Consider the following 19,964-nt stretch of genomic DNA (forward strand, 5'->3'; position numbering starts at 1 on the left):
TGTTGACATATAGTTTTTCATAATGCTCTTTTACAAATGTTTGTATTTCTGTGGTGTCAGTTGTTATTTCTCCTCTCTCATTTGTGATTTTATTTATTTAAGTTCTTTCTCTTTTTTTTCTTGGTAAGTCTGGCTAGAGGCTTATCAATTTTATTGATTTTTTTCAAAGGACCGTTTCCTGGTTCATGATCTGTTCTATTGTGTGTGTGTATGTGGTGTTTTGTTTGTTTGTTTGTTTTATTTTCTATATCATTTCTGCTCTAATCTATTATTTCTTTCATTCTGTTGGTTTTAGGTTTTGTTTGTTGTTCTTTTTCTAGCTCTTGTAGGTGTCAGTTTAGGTTGTTTATTTGAGATTTTTCTTGCTTCTTGAGGTAGATTGTATTGTTATAAACTTCCCTCTTATGTACTTTTTAATTTCTTCTTTTATCTGCTGGTTGACCCATTCATTTTTTAGTGGCATGCTATTTTACTTCATGTATTTAAAGTATAAAAGTCCTTCAGATTTTTTCTAGTGGTTGACTTCAAGTTTCATAGCATTGTGGTCAGAAAAGTTGCATGATATGACTTTTATATTCTTGTATTTTTTGAGGTTTGTTTTGTGGGCTAATATGTGGTCTCTTCTGGAGAATGTTCCATGTGCACTTGGAAAGCATGTGTGTTCTGCTGTTTTAGGATGGAGTGTTCTCAATATATCTTTTAAATCCATCTGTTCCAGTGTGTCATTCAAAGCCATTGTTTCCTTGTTGATTTTCTGTTTAGATAATCTGTCCATTGATGTAAGTGAGGTGTTAAAGTTCCCTATTATTCTTGTTTTATTATCTATTTGCTCTTTCTTTCTTGTTATGAACAGTTTTATGAATTTGGGTGCTCCTGTGTTGGGTGCATAAGTTTTAAATTGTTATATCTTCTTGTTGGAGTGTCCTCTTTATTATTATACAGTGACCTTCTTTTTCTTTTGTTACGGTCTTTGTTTTAAAGTCTATTTTGTCCAATATAGGTTTTGCTACTCTGGCTTTTTTTTTTTAAATGTATATTTGCATGATAGGTGTTTCTCTGTCCCCTCTCTTTCAAGCTAAAGGTGTCTTTAGATCTAAAATGAGTCTTTTGTAGGCAGCATACAGATGGGTTTTGTTTTTTCATTCATTCTGCCACCCGCTGTCTTTTGATTGGAGCATTTAGTCTATTATTGATAGATATGTATTTATTACCATTTTATTATGTATTTTGTGGTTGTTTCTGGAGATTTTCTCTGATCCTTTCTTGTCTTTTTTTCATGTTTTGCTGATTTTCTTTAGTGATATATTTGGATTCCTTTCTCTTTATTCTTTGCATATTAATTAGTGGTTTTTAATTTGTGGTTGCCTTAGGTTTGTATATAACCACATCTGCAAATAGCAGTCTGTATGAAATTGATGGTCATTTAAGTTTGAACCCATTCTTTTCTCCAGTTCTCCCCACATTTTAGATATATGTTATTATGTTTTGTATCCTTTTTTTGTGAATCCCTTGACTGAATTTTTTTACAGAAATATTCACTTTTACTGTTTTTGTTTTTCCTACCTTTATATTGTCACTTTTGTTCTCTCCTTTCCACTGAAAGAGCCCCCTTTAATATTTCTTGCAGGGCTGGTTTAATGGTCAGGAACTCCTTTAGTTTGTGTTTGTCTGGGAAACTCTTTATCCCTCCTTCTATTCTGAATGATAGCCATGCTCGAAAGAGTATTCATGGCAGCAGATCTTTCCCATTCAGCACTTTGAATTTATCATGCCACTTTCTTCTGGCTTGCAAAGTTTCTGTTGAAAAACCTTGTGCTAGCCTTATGGGTTTTCCCTTGTAAGTAACTGACTTCTGTTGTCTTGCTGCTTTAAATTTTTTTTCTTTATCACTAGATTTTGCCAACTTAATTACAATATTCCTTGGTGTGGGTCTGCTTTTGTTGACTTTGATGGGAGTTCTCTGAGCCTCCTGGATGTAGATATCTGTTTCTTTCTCCAGATTAGGGAAATTTTTATCTACTAGTTCTTCAAATAAATTTTCTGATCCCCTTTCTCTCTCTTCTTCTAGAACTCCTATAATATGAATGATAATTAGGTTTGATGGAGTCACTGAGTTCCCTAAGTCTATTCTCATTTTGCGTAATTCTTTTTTTTCCTTTTGTCCAGCTTGATTCCTTTCCATTAGTCTGTCTTCTAGGTCAGTAATTCATTCCCCTGCTTCTTCCATCCTGCTGTTCATTCCATCAAGTGTGTTTCTCATTTCATTTATTGAGCCCTTTATGCTATCTGCTATGTTATTCCTTACCTCTGTGTTACAAGTTTCACTCATGTCTTTCACTCTTTTCTCAAGTCCAGTGAATATCCTTATGATCATTGCTTTAAATTCTCTATCAGGCATATAACTTAGATCTGTTTCACTTAGAAATAAGGCTGTGGCATTGTCCTGTTCTTTCACTTGGGGTAAATTTCTCTGTCTCCTCCTTTTGTCTGCCTCTTTGTGTTATGTTTCTCTGTGTTAAGAAAATCAGCTATGTCTTCTGCTCTTAAAAGTAGTGACTTTATGAAGAAGAGGTCGTAGATTGCCCTGCAGTGTGGTGTCCTATGTTTACCAGAATCTGGCATTTCAGGAGAGTATCCTATGTATGTTGCTTATTCCCTGCTGTTGTGTTGGAGTCACTTTTCCCTTCAATGCAGTCATTAGCACTGATTCTTTGCCTGTTGCAGGCTGTGCTTGCTATCGGTGGTGTTAGCAGGACCCAGGCAGGCCAACTCTAGGGGGCAAGACTGCTGGGGAACTTGGGATGGGGTGGCGGTGTTAGCAAAATTTGTGTTGGGTCCCTAATCCTATGCCAGATCTCCAAAGTGCTAAGGTGGCTGGCGACTGCATGCTGGGGTGGCCAGGGATGGGAGCCTGGGTGGGGTGTGTGATAATGGTTAGATATGCCTGGGCTTGGTGTGAGATGGTGGCTGGGGGCACATGGCTGGGCATGGTGTGGTGGCAGCTGTGGACCAGGGGGCAGTGTGGCGTGTGCATGGCTTTAACAAAATCTGCCCTGAGCCCAGGTCGGAGGCTTGCAAGTTTGGAGTGGGCAAGTCCTCAGGAGAACTCGAGGGCATGGTGCACTGCTAGCAGGTAAAGTAGCAAGTCCCTCTGGGTTTTGATACAAATGTCATAACAAAATGATGTCTTCAGTATCCTCTAAAGAGAACAGAAAATTAAAGGAGATATGTTTGTATGTTTCCATTTGATTGTCTTTAGGTGTCTCTTCATTTGTTTCTGATTCTCTAGGAAATCAGATGGGAGGACTGCCAACCAAGTAAGTAACATTTATAGAGTCTTGGTGATAATTTTATTCATACTTTCATTTATTTAACAATAATTTATTTAGAAATATCAGATGGGGCTTAGAGAATAACTTAAATGTCCCTAGAGGATCTTAGAATGACAAAGGAACAACTCAAGCCAATTAAACAGTAACACATGAGCAAGTGCTCCCAAACCGCTGTCTAAACCTGGGTTCTTGAGGTATTGGGTGTTTTGTTATCTACCCTTACCAGCAATACATTTACTCCTGGCATATCTAATTGAGGAATGGCTTGGATTTGCCCTAAGATTCCTATCCACAGAAACAAGATTCTTGCAGATAAGTACTTTGAATAGTGCATAGAGGGGGAAGAAGAAAAATTAAGGATCCTGACATGATTTCATATTGCATGCAGAAAATGTTGTATGTTAAATATCAGAATGACAAATACACAAGGTTCTTAAATGAACCGTCGCCAAGTCAGAGCTGTCCTCCTCTCAGAGATGCTTTGGCACTGAATGTATCGAGGATGTTCTCTTTAGAAGAGGGATGGATATCTATGCCTTCTTTCTAATCCCTCTAGAAATCCTATGCAAGGAAAAGGCCCATCCATTTTCTCTTCCTCCTTTATTCTGTTTCAGGGGATACATGGTAGATACATTTAGGAACCAAGTTGGAGAGGAGACACTGATACTATTTCCACCATACAAACGCATGAATCAACCTCACTCTAAGATTCTACATAAGATACAAGAACATACACTATGTATGAAATATTAAAGGAAAAAAATTGAATTTAAAAATGGGAGACTTTAAAAATAGCCAGGCAGATTTTAGAAAGCCCCCCCCCCAAAAAAAACCTTTCACAAATCAAAAACATAACTGTTAAACTTGAAAGCATAATGCATGAACAGAGTGGACACAGCTGAAGAAAAAAATACTGATTTGGAAAAGACCTAAAATAATCTTCTGGACAGCAGCATGGAGAGCTAAGGAAATTGATAATGTGAAAGAGAATCAAGAGAAATGGAGGATAGACTGAGATTGTCTAGTGAAAACCCAATTATAGTACAAAAAAGAAAGAACAGAGGGAATAGAGGAAAGACATTATTTGATGAGATGATAGCTGAGAACTTTAGATAAAACTTTAGAACAGAGAGGATACACGAATTCACGGATATAGGAAGCATGACATGTACCATTCAGAATATCATAGACACATTATGGCAAAATGAGAAAAATAAGAATAATTTCAGATAAACAGAATTTATCACTAATCGAACTCCATTAATGCAACTTCTAAAGGAAGAAGGAGATAATCCCAGGAGGAGAGTTTGAGAGGCCAAAAAGAAAGGGAAGAAAAAAATTAGAAAGTTTCTTCGCTTTGGATTTTATCTTTGAAAAGAAATGTAGCGTCCAGGGCAGACTAACTTTCTGTCTGCTGTGTCTTTTCTGTGGAGGGACCCCCCCGGATGACCGACGGTTGAAAGTAATAGACACGCACATACTTTGGAGAGAAAGATCACTCACTGCATTTTTATTGCTTTTCAGCATTTCCGATTTAGGTCTGAGGTAATAAGCTGCTGGCACTGAGTTCTCGTCGCGACAGTACCACTCTTCCAGAAGCTTGGTCTCCAGCTTTGCCTCTACGGCAGCATCCAAAATCATTTCAAACTCCGAGGCTTCAACTTCTCCGGGGATTCGAATGTTCCCATACTTTTCACCTAACAGTCCCTGTGTATCCACAAGAAAGTTCAGGTTAGTGTATCACCAAGAAAGTTCATTTTAGTATTCACATCATGTAGTTAAATTTAATATTTATTGAACATTAAATAGAAAAAAGATACATTGTTCCATCACTTTTCTCTTTTAATCACAGTGGATACTTTTTTCCCATGCATTATTTAATAAGCAGATCAATTATATTGTAATTATAATAAATTCATATAATGAAAGCAGAGATTGCATATCACATCAGACAAATTCAATATACAGAGTTTTGTAGCAAATTTATTTCCTCAAAGTTTACGTAATACAACAAAAGTTGTTCTGCTCTGAGATTTTTTTTGTTTGTTCATGACAAAGAAAAATGACATGCTGGGCACTATGAAATATCACACATGTAAACTCTCAAACAAAAGAATTGCTTTATGAAGAGTTAATAGTATACGATTCTAAGCCCCAGATTTTTGTAGCTACAAATAAAAGTAGGAAATCACTGAATGCAACACTACTATGGAGCCCACTGTAACTAAAAACATTTCAAAATGTAAATAAGATATCATTTTCTTCTTATTAAATTGGCAAAGAAAAACCTGCTCCATGTTATGTGAAGGTGTGAGAAGATACCCACATAGTGCTGATGGGTGTGTAAATTGATCCAGTATTTCACTGAAGGATATTCTCGCAGAATGTATTAAAGGCCTTAAAAACTCTATAACTTTGGACTTGGCAATTTTTCTTCTGGGAAATTGTCTTTAGAAAATAAGTAAGGATGTGCATAAAGACTTACCAGAATATTTATGCTGATACTGTTTTAACAGGAAAGAATTGGCATAACAACCTAAGTGTCCTGCAAATGGGAACATTTAAATATACTATGGTACCTCTGTTCAATGTAACAAACCATGTTCTAGAACTATATTGACATAGAAAGATTTTTTCTTTTTCAAGTTTTTACTAAAATTCCAGTTAGTTAATATACAGTGTAGTATTAGTTTCAGGTGTAGAATTCAGTGATTCATCACTTTCACGCAACACCCAGTGCTCATCACAAGTGCCCTCCTCCTTCCCCATCACCCATTTAACCATCTCCCCACCTGCCTTCCCTCCATCAGTTTGTTCTCTATAGTTAAGAGACTGTTTTCTGGTTTGCCTCTCTTTTTCCCTTTTTTCCCCTATGTTCATCTGTTTTGTTTCTTAAATTCCACCTATGAGTGAAATCATATGGTATTTGTCTTTCTCTGACTGACTTATTTCTCTTAGCATAATACTTTCTAGCTCTATCCCTGTCATTGCAAATGGCAAGATTTCATTCTTTTTTTTTTTTTTTAAAGATTTTATTTATTTATTCGACAGAGATAGAGACAGCCAGCGAGAGAGGGAACACAAGCAGGGGGAGTGGGAGAGGAAGAAGCAGGCTCATAGCGGAGGAGCCTGATGTGGGGCTCGATCCCATAATGCCAGGATCATGCCCTGAGCCGAAGGCAGACGCTTAACCGCTGTGCCACCCAGGCGCCCCTCATTCTTTTGTTAATGGCTGAGTAATATTCCATCGTGTGTGTGTGTGTGTGTGTGTGTGTGTGTGTGTGTGTACCACATCTTCTTTATCCATTCATCTAGTCAATGGACATATGGGCTCTTTCCATAACTTGGCTATTGTTGATAATGCTGCTGTAAACATTGGGGTGCGTGTATCCCTTTGGGTAAATACCTAGTAGTGCAATTGCTGTAGAAGGAGTTTACAATATATACTATTAAGTGAAAAGGTGTGTTACAAAACAATATGTATGGGATAATTCCAATGTTTTATATATATTACATATATATATACACGAGAGAGAAGATTGTGTATATTTGTATACAAACATACACATGAGAAAAATTTTATAAGAATGCACAGCAATATTATCAGAGGCTATCTTTGGGCGGCTTTACATTTACTTAGGTTGTTTTATGGATTTATTTATTTTTCTAAGTTTATTTATTTTTTAAGTGCGCTCTACACCCAGTGTGGGACTTGAACTCACAACCCTGAGATCAAGAGTCGCACGCTCTGCCGACTGAGCCAGTCAGGTGCCCCTGAATTTATTGCTTTTTTTTATTAAAGCTTTTTTTTTGTAGTACACATTATTATTTTGTAGTAAACACCAGGCATTGAAAAATTTTAAACCTAATGATGCTGTCTATACTGCTTTGTGGGACAACACTCTCACACTTCTTCTAAATGTCTGCTTAAGCCTGTGGTTCTCAGAGTGTGGTCCTCAGACCAGCAGCATTAGCAACACCTGGGGACTTATTAGTCCTGCAAATTCTCAGGTCCTATTCCAGACCCACTGAGTCAGAAACTCTGGGGGTAGCGGTGAGCAATCAGTGTTTTAGCAAGTCCTCCAGGTGCCTGAACCACTGGTTTAAGCTAATAAAAATATTACCTTATATAGCATCTGGTATTTCAATTGCTCTTCAATGTCTTCTCTAGTGGAAACAAGGAAAGGACGTAATGGAACCCTAAGACAAATCTATGCCATCCAAAACAAATTTGTCTGCTTTATGGTGTCCTTGGACAGGTTTCTCTTTAATCTGTGGGCACCTTTATCCTTTCCTCCTGTTGACTAGCACCTGTACCATAAACTTCAAGCCCTGTTTACCCACTGGAATGTGAATTGTGGTCTGGCTTCCCTGGGGGTACTTCTTACTACCTCTGCTGCCTATCACTGCGCTATCCATAGTGTCTTTTCACCTCATACAGATAGGGGAGAGAATTAAAGTCCTGGGTGGATCTGTGTTCAAACAAAATTCATAACCCAAACTCTATTGCGAGATGGTAAGCCCCTGTAAGTGTTGAGGCCTGAGATGTTGATTCCTAGCACATGGAAAATATTTTTTAAAAGAAGTTTGTTAAATAAATGAATGGACCAAAATGGGGAAGAAATCTTTAGACTGTTCTATTCTTTTTTTTTTTTTTTAAGATTTATTTATTTATTTTAGAGAGAAAGGGAGGGAGGGAGAGCGAGAGAGCATGAACGGGAGGGGTGGCGGGGAGGGAGAGGGAATCTCAAGCGGACTTTGTGCTGAGCACGGAGCCTGATGTGGGGATCCATCTCATGACCCTGAGATCACGACCTGAGCCAAATCCAAGAGTCAGACTCTTAACAGACTGCACCACCCAGATGCTCCTAGACTGTTCTATTCTTGGCTGAAGCTTCTTCTTGTATTCAGAGATACTATTTCAGCTCTCGACAGGTGGAGTAACAATTTGGGAAGGTGCTAGTCTTGTCTGCAACCTTCATTTCAGCCTGTAGTCTTTGAATAAGCTCTGGCTAAACACATGCCTTGTTGGGCCAGGCCCTGTCTCTTTGGGACACAATCCATCTCGTCTAACTGGCTTATTCAAGCTGATTGTAGCTAACTGAACTCACCGTTTCAAGCTCAGGTCTGCTCAGTACTAGCCTCAGAGACCAGGCAGGAGGGAGATACAACCTACTTATCCTCTTTGCTGCATAAAGGCCCTTTGGAAAGGCCCTGAATGGAGGGACGCCACGGCTTTGGTCTCCATTATTCCAGCATGGTAAACGAGGGTCTACATTTCTTTTGAAATAAGGGTGTTCTAACTCCAACTCGCTATATCAGCCTGAAGGCCAAATGAGAACACTTTCTTTTCAATCTGCATTTCTGGTGGGCTATTCTTGACAACAGGCTGTATGCAGCAAAAACAATGTTATTTTGGGTTGTTTCTCACTTTCTATTTTGTTAAGGAATAATTGACATACAACGTTGCATTAGTTTCAGCTGTAAAGCATAGTGATTCAATATTTGTATACATTATAAAATGGTCATCACAGTAAGTCTGGTTACCATCTGTCACCATACAAAGTTGTTAGAATATTACTGACTATGTTCCCTGTGTTGTACACTATATCCCTCTGTCTTATTTATTTTATACCTGGTAGCTTGTACCTCTCAATCCCCTTCACCCTTTTCACCCATCCCCTCCCCTCCCTCCCCTCTGGCAACCATCATTTTATTCTCACTTTTAATGTTCCTCTTCTAAATTCTCTCATGTTCAACTTGGGTAAATGGGAAGATATGACCTCTCATTCTTCCAGAGATACAAAGGGAGATGCTATTTTTAAGGCTAGCCACACTGGGGATTATCCTATTCCTGTTGGCTAGTTCTGGATAAAGGATAGTCAGCATCTTCAGTCATGAGGAATGAGGTTTTAGTGCTGGGATGGGCCATCCAGAAAACCTGTATGGGCAAGGTAGAGAATAAGAAGACTGCGAAGCGGTAGCTACAGGAGTTTGGCCACGGGTGGAGGATCCGGTACACAGCCAGAACATTAAATATGGGTTTAATAACTGACATCTCTCCATCCAGCAGCCAACGAAGCCCAGGAGTATCATGGACCCAGCTACCAAGGTCCAGGCAAGACTGGCTGGATTTGGGGTATGGGTAGGAAGGAGGACAAAATAGTGACTTCGTGAAACAAGACTGTGTCCTAGTACAGGACCATCATCACTGCCCTAGCAAAGAACTAACTGCTGGCTCTTTGTGTTTCTGCCCTAACTAAGGCTGGTTCCAGTGTCTAGGGCAGCATCAAATCTAGGGCTGTTTCTAAAGTGTGCACCATGGATTACTTGCACCTCAATCACTCAGGAGCTTCTTAAAATGTAGGTTCCAGGATCACTTCTCAGACCTAAAGAACACTGTGGTTGGCAGTCCAGGAATAGGCATTTTAAAAGGATACTACAAAGGAATCTAGAATTTGAGAACCACTGCTATGGGCAATGCACATGTGCTCTCATGACTAATGGTTAGTAAGCATTGAAGGGGCTGAATGGGAACATAGCAGATCATTAGAAAAATCAAAGGCTACTCAAAAATAATTATTTGAGTGGAACTGCTGGCACCAAATACTACAATTATGTGATCGATATAGTAAGGCAAAATGTATTTTAGAGTAGAGATACTAAAGAAGAAAAAATATCCTCATCCAATTCAAATAACAAATATATATCGAGCACCTACTATTTATATAGTGGTAATATAGAACTTCAGAAAAGCAATAATGTGCTACAGGCTTAAAGTTTCTTATTGGATTGTTCTCCCCAAGTCTTTTCCTTCTATTGATTCTTCCTTTAGGTGGAATGCTCATAAATCATGAAGCAGTTACTTTTTGGGAGTCCAAGACAAGATTCTGTCTTAGTCTTATCTTGCTGTTTGAGAAATAGCGAAAAGAGAACTAGCAAAAGAGGAGTTTGCCACCACATTTTTCAGGAAGACTTTATGGGTTTCTGTGCGGTTACAGTTTCAAGGTAACAAAGCACGCCTATATCTACCAGGACTAGAGACAGTCAACTTAGAGAAAGAGTCCGTTAACTTCGTTGCAAAGTCCAGCTCATATGGTTGATGGCTCAGAGTAAGGGTAGAGATATGGGACCATGCCTACGACGCTAGCAGTCAGGTTCAAGGTAGCAAGATGGTGTCCACCTTGGTTTCCTAATCAGACGATTCCTTAGCTCTGGAGCCTTAGGGCAATATCCATGAGAGACTACAGAAACTGAGCAAGAAGGCATCCTTCCCTGTCCACTGGCAATAGAATATTCACTCCCACCAGGGAAGGAGAAACAATTGCTCCACATCCTTTTGACCCCAGTGCTCAAGAACGTCATTTTTTGCTCAGTTAAACCAACTTTGCCAGTTTGTAGGAGAAATTTGCTGGCAAGTTGAGGGACTATATTCAATTTTGCATTGAGGTCCATTTTTATTAACTACACCACTGATCAAATCTGTCTGCGTGATCCAGTATGGAGGAAATGCATATGTCTGAAACAATTTTCAAATTTGTGTTGACTTGCTTAACACACTGTCAATATCCATATGAACATAAATATATGGGATTCCTCCTGTCTGCAGAGATCCATAATCACCTCTCCCACCCACTAATCAAATGTGAACACATTTAAATTACCCATTCTTCAACATTGAAGTTATGTTAGTTAGGCAAGTAGAAACAATCCAATGGAGTTCTCGAATACAATCAGGGAGTTAAGTTCAAACGGTTGAAAAGCCTAAGAAAATCTTCTATTTTCCCTGTAGTTTCTGCATGTAAAATTCTAGCATAAGAAACACTTTCAGATGCTTGGGAGCTAGACAGAGGTGGTGGTAGCACGGCACTGTAAATGTGCTAAATGCCACTGAATTATTCACATTAAATGATTCATTAAAAAAAATTTTTTTTGAGAGGGCATGTGCATGCGGGTGGGGAGGGGCAGAAGGAGAGGGAGACGGAGAGAATCTTATGCAGACTGCAAGCTTAGCGTGGAGCCCGACTTGGGGCTCCATCTCACAATCCCAAGATGGTGACCTGAGCCAAAATCAAGACTCAGATGCTTAACGGATGGAGCCACCCAGGTGCCCCCAGATGGTTAATTCTATGTTATGTGAATTTCACCTCCATTAAAAAACATTTCTGAATTTTTAAATACTTTGCAACCAGGAATTTAAATGTAAATGGTCTGTCCTTTTTGTACCTCCCTTTCTTTCTTTGTATGCTGATATAGATACATTGTTTTTAAAGGCTTAGAGATAACATTTTCTTTCCTCCTAATTGATTTTTCTGTTCTACTGTGCAAACACTGGTTCCCTCTCCCATCCCCCTCTGCTCTTCATGTGCAGTTGGTTCTGCCTGGGCTTGGCCATGGAGAATCTTTGGGGACTGAGTCTAATGGTATGCAGTTTATAGTGTAGCGAAAAGAATAGAAGGACTGAAATACTGCTAAAGGCATTGGTGAGTTCCGTGTGTCTTCGCTTTTGCTGTGTTGTGGGATGCCAGGAAAGACATGTGAGGGCAGGCTTTGGGGGGTTATGGATGCCATGCTCTGTAGGCAGGTGGACAGGTGCTCTTTGGGCTGCTATTTAGGAGCCCAAACTCATGGTAGCAGCCGGAAGGAAAAGGAGCGCTCGCCCTGCACAGTGCAATTATAACAAGCTGAAGCAATACTCCATAAACTCCCTGGGCCCCTAACTCAGTCACTGACGTAAGGCAGGTGGGGCTGTTCCTTCCGTCTGTAAGCTTCCCTTTTATTTCTAAAATAAAACCCACATTTATATATACACTTTCCCTCGTGATTCTGTGAAGTAGGGAGAGTCGCAGCAGAAAACCCGATCTCACAGACCTCAGCTGGCTTGCCTAAGACTACTTCTCTAAGAAGACACGGTAGCACCCACACTTGAATATGGGACTTTTAATTCAATAGCCTCATTCTTTCTACTTCATCAAGTTCTTGTGCTAGGCTCCGTTCGAAAAGTGCCTGCAGGTCGCTTATTTGCTTGTGATGGCTCTTCTAGCCAGAGCCCTTGGCCGGGCCACCATCGATGGCCATGCAGTCCCTGCACCGCACACCTCTAGGGGGCACTGTTCACAAGGACTACAGCATGTTCCATGTTATGGCCCTGGGTTATGGCCCTTGGCATTCTTTTTGTCTGGTTTATCATTGGGTGGAGGGACAAAAGTGGTTGTGATGTACCCCTGGGGTGCAGAGCCAGCCTTCACAGAGCTCTGTTGCAGAGTGAGGCCAGCTGAACAAAGCCAAAGGGTCAGCGCCTGCTTCCCACATTTAAGACTACTTTCTCAATATTTCTTTTAAAGTCAACAAGCACCTTCACAACTGACTTTTACATTTTTAAATATAAACATAATATAAGGTACTTTATTTAGAAGTGAATTGCAACTTATTCAAACATGGTTTCCTGTGTCACAAGAAGCAAGAGTAAATGCAGAGAAGGGAATGAGATGGTTCATTTTATGTGTCAACTTCAGGAGGTGCCAGATATTTGACCCAATGTTATTTCTGGGTGTGTTCCAAAAGGTGTTTCTGGATGAGATTAGCATTTGAATCAGCGGACTGACTGAATAGAACAAAAAGGTAGAGGTGGAGAGACATACTCTCTCTGCCTGTCTGAGCTGGGTCCTTGGTCTCCCGCCCTCTGCTGGGACTTATGTTAGTAACACCGCTGGGTCTCCAGCTTGCAGAAGGCAGATCGTGACACTTCTTACTTATCTGTTAGAATTAAATACTGTCCACGCTAAAGACAGTCTGGATAAAATCTTTAAGAAAGGTCGTAACTTTGGGCACCAAAAGACATAAATATCTTCAGAAAACTGTTCATCTCTTAATCTTTAGAGATAGACTCTTGCATGCAGGGTTGACAAGAATAGATGTTAGCAGGTGTGTTTAGCACCTAGAGCACGCAATTATCCAGATACCCATGATGGAATTAACAGGTATGTTCTGATTAGACACTTACTGGCATCTGTCTATGGGCAAAAAAATACATCCATCTCCCACCATTTGTACATAGTGAGCCTGTGTTCCGCATACCACGAAAACGAATTTCTGAAATACGGTATATACACAAAAAAGATCTATTCATGGGCGCCTGGGTGGCACAGCAGTTAAGCGTCTGCCTTGGGCTCAGGGCGTGATCCCGGCGTTATGGGATCGAGCCCCACGTCAGGCTCCTCCGCTATGAGCCTGCTTCTTCCTCTCCCACTCCCCCTGCTTGTGTTCCCTCTCTCGCTGGCTGTCTCTATCTCTGTCGAATAAATAAATAAAATCTTTAAAAAAAAAAGATCTATTCATGCACACAAATGATCTCCATGTCAATCAAGAACTTTTTGAGGTCGGAAAAGGCAAATGTCAGGAATGATCTTAGTGATTTGCTTCACTTCTCTGAGTCTCAGCCTTCACATCTGTACATGGAGAGAATACTTAAGGCTTTGTATATTCACCTGGCCGCACATCTACCCTGGTTTGCTGTGAGAGTCAAGCAGGTCCTACAGGTGAAAGCACTCTGGGAGATGTAAAGCACCTGGCGATATGTAAAGCGCTACTACTTTACTCAAATGTGGTTCATAGAGAAACACACACGCTCAATACCCTCAACATACACCCACGGAATAGAAATCAATCCTGAGAAGTGCGGCTGCACAGAGAGAGAAGGGAATAAGTATCTCTTGATTGAAAAAAAGAGAAACAGAAGACAGGAGGAAAAGAGTGGGTAGCTGGTTGCTTACAGGTGGTAAGAAGGTGAGGAGATGCAGAGTCCCGTATGGATAAATTCCTCCATTCTCGGGGACGGGGCGAGAAAAAGAGGCTTGAATGAGCTCTGCTGGGTGTGCTGTCTTAGCTAGCTGGGGCTACAGCAACAAGTGTCTGGAGTGAACCTTTATGGGGATTATAGGCAGTGCTTTGGGGCAGCTGACAGCCCTCATGTAAAAATAAGTTTTAAAAAATGGAGCAATTTGTGTCATTGTCCGTGTGTTAATAGCCATGTTTGAAGGAACTGAGTTATTGAAATTCAGTTATACTACAAAAGAAGACCAGCATTGCTTTGGACTGAATTGTGTCCCCGGAATTCATATGTGGAGGCCCCTCGCCCCCACGTGATTGACATGGGGTCTTTAAGGAGGTGACCAGGGTTAAATTAGGTCATCAGGGTGGAGCTTGGAGCCAAGAGAACGGGTGCCCTTATAAGAAGAGGAAGAGAGGCAAGGCTTTTCTTTGCCTTATGGGGACACAGCCAGAAGGAAGCTGTCTTCAGGCCAGGAAGCGCTCTCAACGGACTCCGACCACGTTGGCACCCTGGACTCGGACTTGTAAACTCCAGAACTGTGAGAAAAGACATTTCTGTGGTTTAAGCCACCCATTCTATGGTATTTTGTTATCTTAGCCTGACTAATACGGTGTGGTAATATGTTACGTTAGAGCTAACACAAGCCTAATGGACAAAACGAAGCAACTTTTGTCAATGTAAGATCCGGTATTTCTGGCAGTTCATCATAAAATGTACTGAGGGAGTAAAGTCATAGGTTGAATGATTTACCAATTCCGTAAAGTATGCAACAGAACATGTTAATGCTTCAATCTAGTTTGAGAGTCTCAGCTCCATCAAAGTCTAATTTTACCTTTTTTTCTTTTATGAGTTAGCTATAGTTATTTACATACTGACACGCACTGCCGAACATACATTAATAATTGTATCAACAATCTACCTTTTACTTAATACAATGTGCTTTTTGTGTGTAAGGAAGTTTTATTACCTGGAAAATACTGGACACACTCTGACTCTTTAAAAACATCCCAGCAAGGGAAGCAAGCATAAGTGTGAAAGGACCGGGGAGCCGGGCCACAGGAAGTAGAACCATCCTGGAGCTGGCCGTTAATTTGCATCAGTTTCAAAGTACAGGTTATAACCCTACTGGTGGCCAGTTGCCTCACAAAATTGAGAACCAAGACGTGTAAGGATTACTGGGATTCTAAAATGCCAAAGAAAGCATTCATTGAAAAAGTGGATACAAAAGAGCAAGGGCTTTGGGGGGGGTGGGGAGTGGTGGTGGGGGAGGGAGAGCTGGGAGAGGGAGTTGCGGGCAAGCGTTTTGGACATACTGAGTGTGATGCTATTATTTCAGTGGTGCTGTTCATAGAGCCATTACAGATATGAATCTGTAAGTCGAAAGAGTAATCCAGCTGGAGAAGTAATCCCCAAAGCCCTCATACATTCATTCCACAAATATTGAGCTCCTAACTTGTAGGGTGACCAACCATTTCAGTTTGCTCAGGACTGTCCCAGTTTGACAACTGAAAGTCACAGAAACATCTTCAGTCCCTGGCAAGCTGGGATGATTGGTGACACAAAGGCTCTCATGGTCCTCGCTCCTTTGAGCTTTCTAGGAGGGCAGTCAGATGTCTGTACAAATTAGATAGTGTAAGGGGGAATGACAGAGTGGAAAGACAGCAGGGCTGAGGACCACCAAACTTGAGCATGGGCACGGGAGCAGGACGAGGAAGAGTGGGCGAGTGTCCTAGAGGTCCAGAGGGAAGAGAATGATAGTGCTGAAAACACTTACACAGAATTCTTACAAAGCAATGGGAAAATGGACAAAGGAGATGAACTGGTAATTCATAAAGGCACAAAACCAAGGGCTGGTAAGCAGGCAAGAGAACGATGCTCAAGGCTGGCTATATGAGCAATCACAGAACTGCAAATGCAAACACACGTGATGAAGGCTTTTTGCTAATCAAACCGATAGATGGAAACGTTACCTCGTAGTGCAGAAGCACAAGGAAACGGGCACGCTCAGACACAGAGAACCGATAAAAATGGGCACAACTTTGCTGAGCATGTAATCTGGCAGGAGGTGTAAGATTCTACTTTTAGAAATCCATCCTACTCTTTCCACAAAGATTTGTGTACTAAGATGCTCAACAATTTTTAGCTTATGTCTGGGCTTGATTCTATAAGAGATTTTAAATTTGCCAGTGTTCATATCAACAAAATTGCCAGCCGTAATCACTAATTCACAGAAGATGTGGGACAGAATTGTGCTCAAGTGTCTATTTTCCTGATTCTGCGAAATTAAATAGAGAAACACACAGAACATAAAATAACCAACTATGCCCCACACCCAGCTTGACCCCTCAACATTTGGTCCTATTTTCAAGTGGCTTTTCTTTTTTTTAATTAACAGACCTCGTTAGCAGATATTGAGGGCATTATGTCCATGGAAATAGCATCTGTTTATATTTAACATAAAAAACTTAACCACACTCAGATCAGATTCTAACTTCACACTTAAAAATGTGGGTTCCAGCCCGTTTTTAGTGCCTGTGGAGCCTGGTTCTCAAAGTCATTGTCCAGCTGGCTGGGTCCTTATCCCGGCTTTGATACATTGCACAATGCCTGGCCCACAGCGGGCTCTCCCTTCTCTTCCTGCTGCCCTGCAGGGGTCAGCCCCGGTCAGCGTGTCTAAGGGTTCTTTCAGAACCCATCTGTGTGCAGATACTGGGAGGCTTTTCAGCGCTGTTTTGAAAGCCTTACGGGAAAAAGCTGAATTGCCCATGCATGCTGCTGGCCCACAGTTCTAAGCAAAGCTTCTTCTTTTGAACTGGGGACAGAGCAGAGAGGCCCAGGAGGAAGCCTGGCAGGTGCACCATAGGCCTGAAGGGTGGACAGAAGGAAAGCTGGCTTAAGTGTTAATAGTCTGAATGGCAGCGTTGTTAATGGATATCTAGTAGTAAGGTCTGGGCTCAGGAAGGTCAGTGGTGACTTACCAGTGTCCCCTTCAGTGTATGCCTAATCTATAATTGGAATTTTACATTTCAAAGTCCTTCTAATATCTTGCATTATATTCTCTCCCCTTAGATGGTAATCAACTGACCCAGTATTTTCAAATACCTTTAAGTGGTTTTAATGACAAGGAATGTACATTTGAATATTCTCTTTCTTTCCTGATGGAAAATATTGAGTTATACATGGAAATATTGATGCCATCCATACTTCCCAGGCCCTAGCAGCTGGTGATAAACTAGAGGCAAAATCACTGCCACAAAAGAGATTGATCTGGTTTTGCATCTACCGTCCACGGAGCTCCGAATCCCTTGAATCTTCCAGAAGAGTTCTGGGAGGCTCAGGAGGAATTTTAAATTTGCTTTGGGGGTTAGGGGTCTTAGTGTTGTTGCTCTGCAGTTTACCTTTGTAAAGCCTTGTCTAAGGCAGTGTCTCTGGAAACAGCAGCTGGGCTGTGGGGGCCTATGGCACTGCTGCTGCAGTCTGTACCCACCAGGGACCGTAATGCTAGAGCTGATGCCTGAAGATCTTTATGCCCTGGTTCCTGGTGACGGGTGTCCCTCTCTCCTCCCATCCCTCACCGATGCCGCCTGCTGGTTTTGCCTTCTCTGGTCATTGCAGATGCATGGGATTCTGTGGTCCCAAATTCTTAGCTGTCCACGGCTCCATTTGCTCTGAGCATCCCCCCGTGCCCTTCCCAATCTTAGGACGCAGGATGTCCTTGGAGCCCCCCCTCCCTTCTGTGGTGGCTTGTATCCTTGGGACCAAACTCCTGTCTTGTTTTGCCTTTCCTGGGTGAGAAATTTCTGGAGGCTTTTCATGTCACCATTTCTGAAGGAACTCTCCATCATTCCTCTCATGTCTGTTAACTTGTTTGAATCCCGGGATAAGGGCAGTTTATTAGGCTCCTTCTAGGATTCGTCTTCTGCTAATTTCAGTGTGTCTATTACAAAGAAACTCCGTTATCCAGCACCACTGGCTCTTCCACTGAGATGGAGGAATGTGAACTAATTCTATTCCATTAACTCATCTGATCCTTGTAACATTATGAATTCCTGCTTCCATGTTGAAGCTGAGAAATCAGAGGATCAGAAATGTCAAGTAACTTGCCTAAGACCCCGCTGCTGGTTAGAGATGGAGCTCAACTCTGAGCCCAGGTCTTTCTAATGCAAGTCTATAATCTTTCTACCATATCATGCTTTCTTCTGGGAGATTTCCAAATAGCTTGTTTATCCCTTTAGACAGCTTAAAAACTCTTCAAAATAAAATTCAATAGAAAAAATTATCTAAGCTGTATTTTATACTTTTATTTCACCTTGATATATATCTTAGAAGACAGTGGGTACAATTTAACTATCAATGAGGTGGCACTGAAAGTGGTTAAGAGCACAGTCCCTTGCTACGTGACCTCAGACAAATTACTTAACCTCTCTGTGCTCCAGTTTCTTATCTGTAAACTGCCCATAACCGGGCCAATCTCAGTGGGTTGCCATGTGGATTAAGAGCATTAATACAAGTAAGGGAATTAGAATGGTAGCTGAACATAAATGCTTAGGAAAGGCTACATTTTAATTGATGAATTAGTCAATCATCAGTATATGACATGTTGATCCAATTCTTTTATACATTTTCATTTGGTTCTGTAAATGTCAGGCTGTGAGCTATCATTTTTTCTGCCGTCACAATACCCATTTCCAGCAGACTTCCTTTACTAGCTCTAATGGGGAAGGAGAAACTAGACCAACCAGTTTTGACAGAACTGTATATAAGTAAGTCCAAATGACATTTGAAGAAGCTCAATTATTCGTGACTTTAGTATAGTTTCATTACAGTACTTCTGGAACATGGAGACTCTCTTTATTTCTGAGTGTCCGATTACTTCTTGAAGTGTTGAGGCCACTGGGAGGCTGATCTCCAGATGAGGAAAATGTAATTCTCTATAACGTGAAGAAGTCTAGTGTAGGCAGTGGTCATTTAAAAACAAAACAAAACAAAACAAAATAACGAGAAAGAAAAAAAACCTTATGAAAACTTTCAAACACACCCAAAAGTAGAGAGACTAACAAGCCCCCAGACCTATTTCAAGTAATGACTAATACTTCGATAATCTTGTTTCACCCATCCTTAGGAATCCTGTCATTTCATCAAAAAAAAAAAAAAAAAAAAAAAAAAAAAAAACCAAACCAAAAAACCCTCAGCATGTATTTTTTCACTTTTAAAAAGTTTTAAGTGTCCTCATGATGCTGTTATTAAGCTCAAAAGAATTAAGTGTAGTTTATTGACTTAACCCCCCCTTCCAGTCCATATGGAGATCTCCCCAGTTGTTTCAAAAAATTTTTTGTAGTTGCAGGTTTTTAAAATTGAGATCTGAATAAAGTCCATAGATTGCATCGGGGGTTATATACCTTTGAAATTTAGCTGCTTCGGTCATAGCCCGCCTCTCTCGCAGGCCACTGGTTGGTTGAGTAAGCAGGTTATTGATTGGTCCTGTAGACCAGTGTTGAAAGTGCGGGTCCTGGAGGAGCAGCGTGGCATCCCCTGGGAACATGTTAGAAATGCAAATTCTGTTCTCAGGCCCCATCCGGTCCTGAACAAACTCTGGGAAGGCGGCCCAGGCATTTGCTTTAATCTGCCCTCCAGGATCTGGATGTGGGATAGTCAACAACAGTGGTACCCGATCGCAGATGTGGCTGATTGCCCCCTCTTGTTGCCATGTATCTTCAAGCAGCCTTCATGTTTCCTATCCGCTGGCAATTGGATTTAGAACCTTGATTATATTCAGGTTCAATTTTTTTTTTTTTTTTTTT

General features: G+C 40.9%; 1 protein-coding gene across 1 annotated transcript in view; it reads right to left on the reverse strand.

Moving 5' to 3' along the window:
* The window catches only part of NWD2 (NACHT and WD repeat domain containing 2), a 171,186-nt gene that overhangs the window by 17,013 nt on the left and 134,209 nt on the right, over positions 1-19,964 (reverse strand). Inside the window, exon 4 of the mRNA XM_040625410.1 lies at positions 4,836-5,039. Within this exon, the coding sequence (XP_040481344.1) occupies positions 4,836-5,039 (204 nt within the window). The remainder of the gene's footprint in view (positions 1-4,835; positions 5,040-19,964) is intronic.

This window comes from Ursus maritimus, unplaced genomic scaffold (assembly GCF_017311325.1).
Source record: "Ursus maritimus isolate PB19 unplaced genomic scaffold, ASM1731132v1 scaffold_8, whole genome shotgun sequence".
Lineage (NCBI taxonomy): Eukaryota > Metazoa > Chordata > Mammalia > Carnivora > Ursidae > Ursus > Ursus maritimus.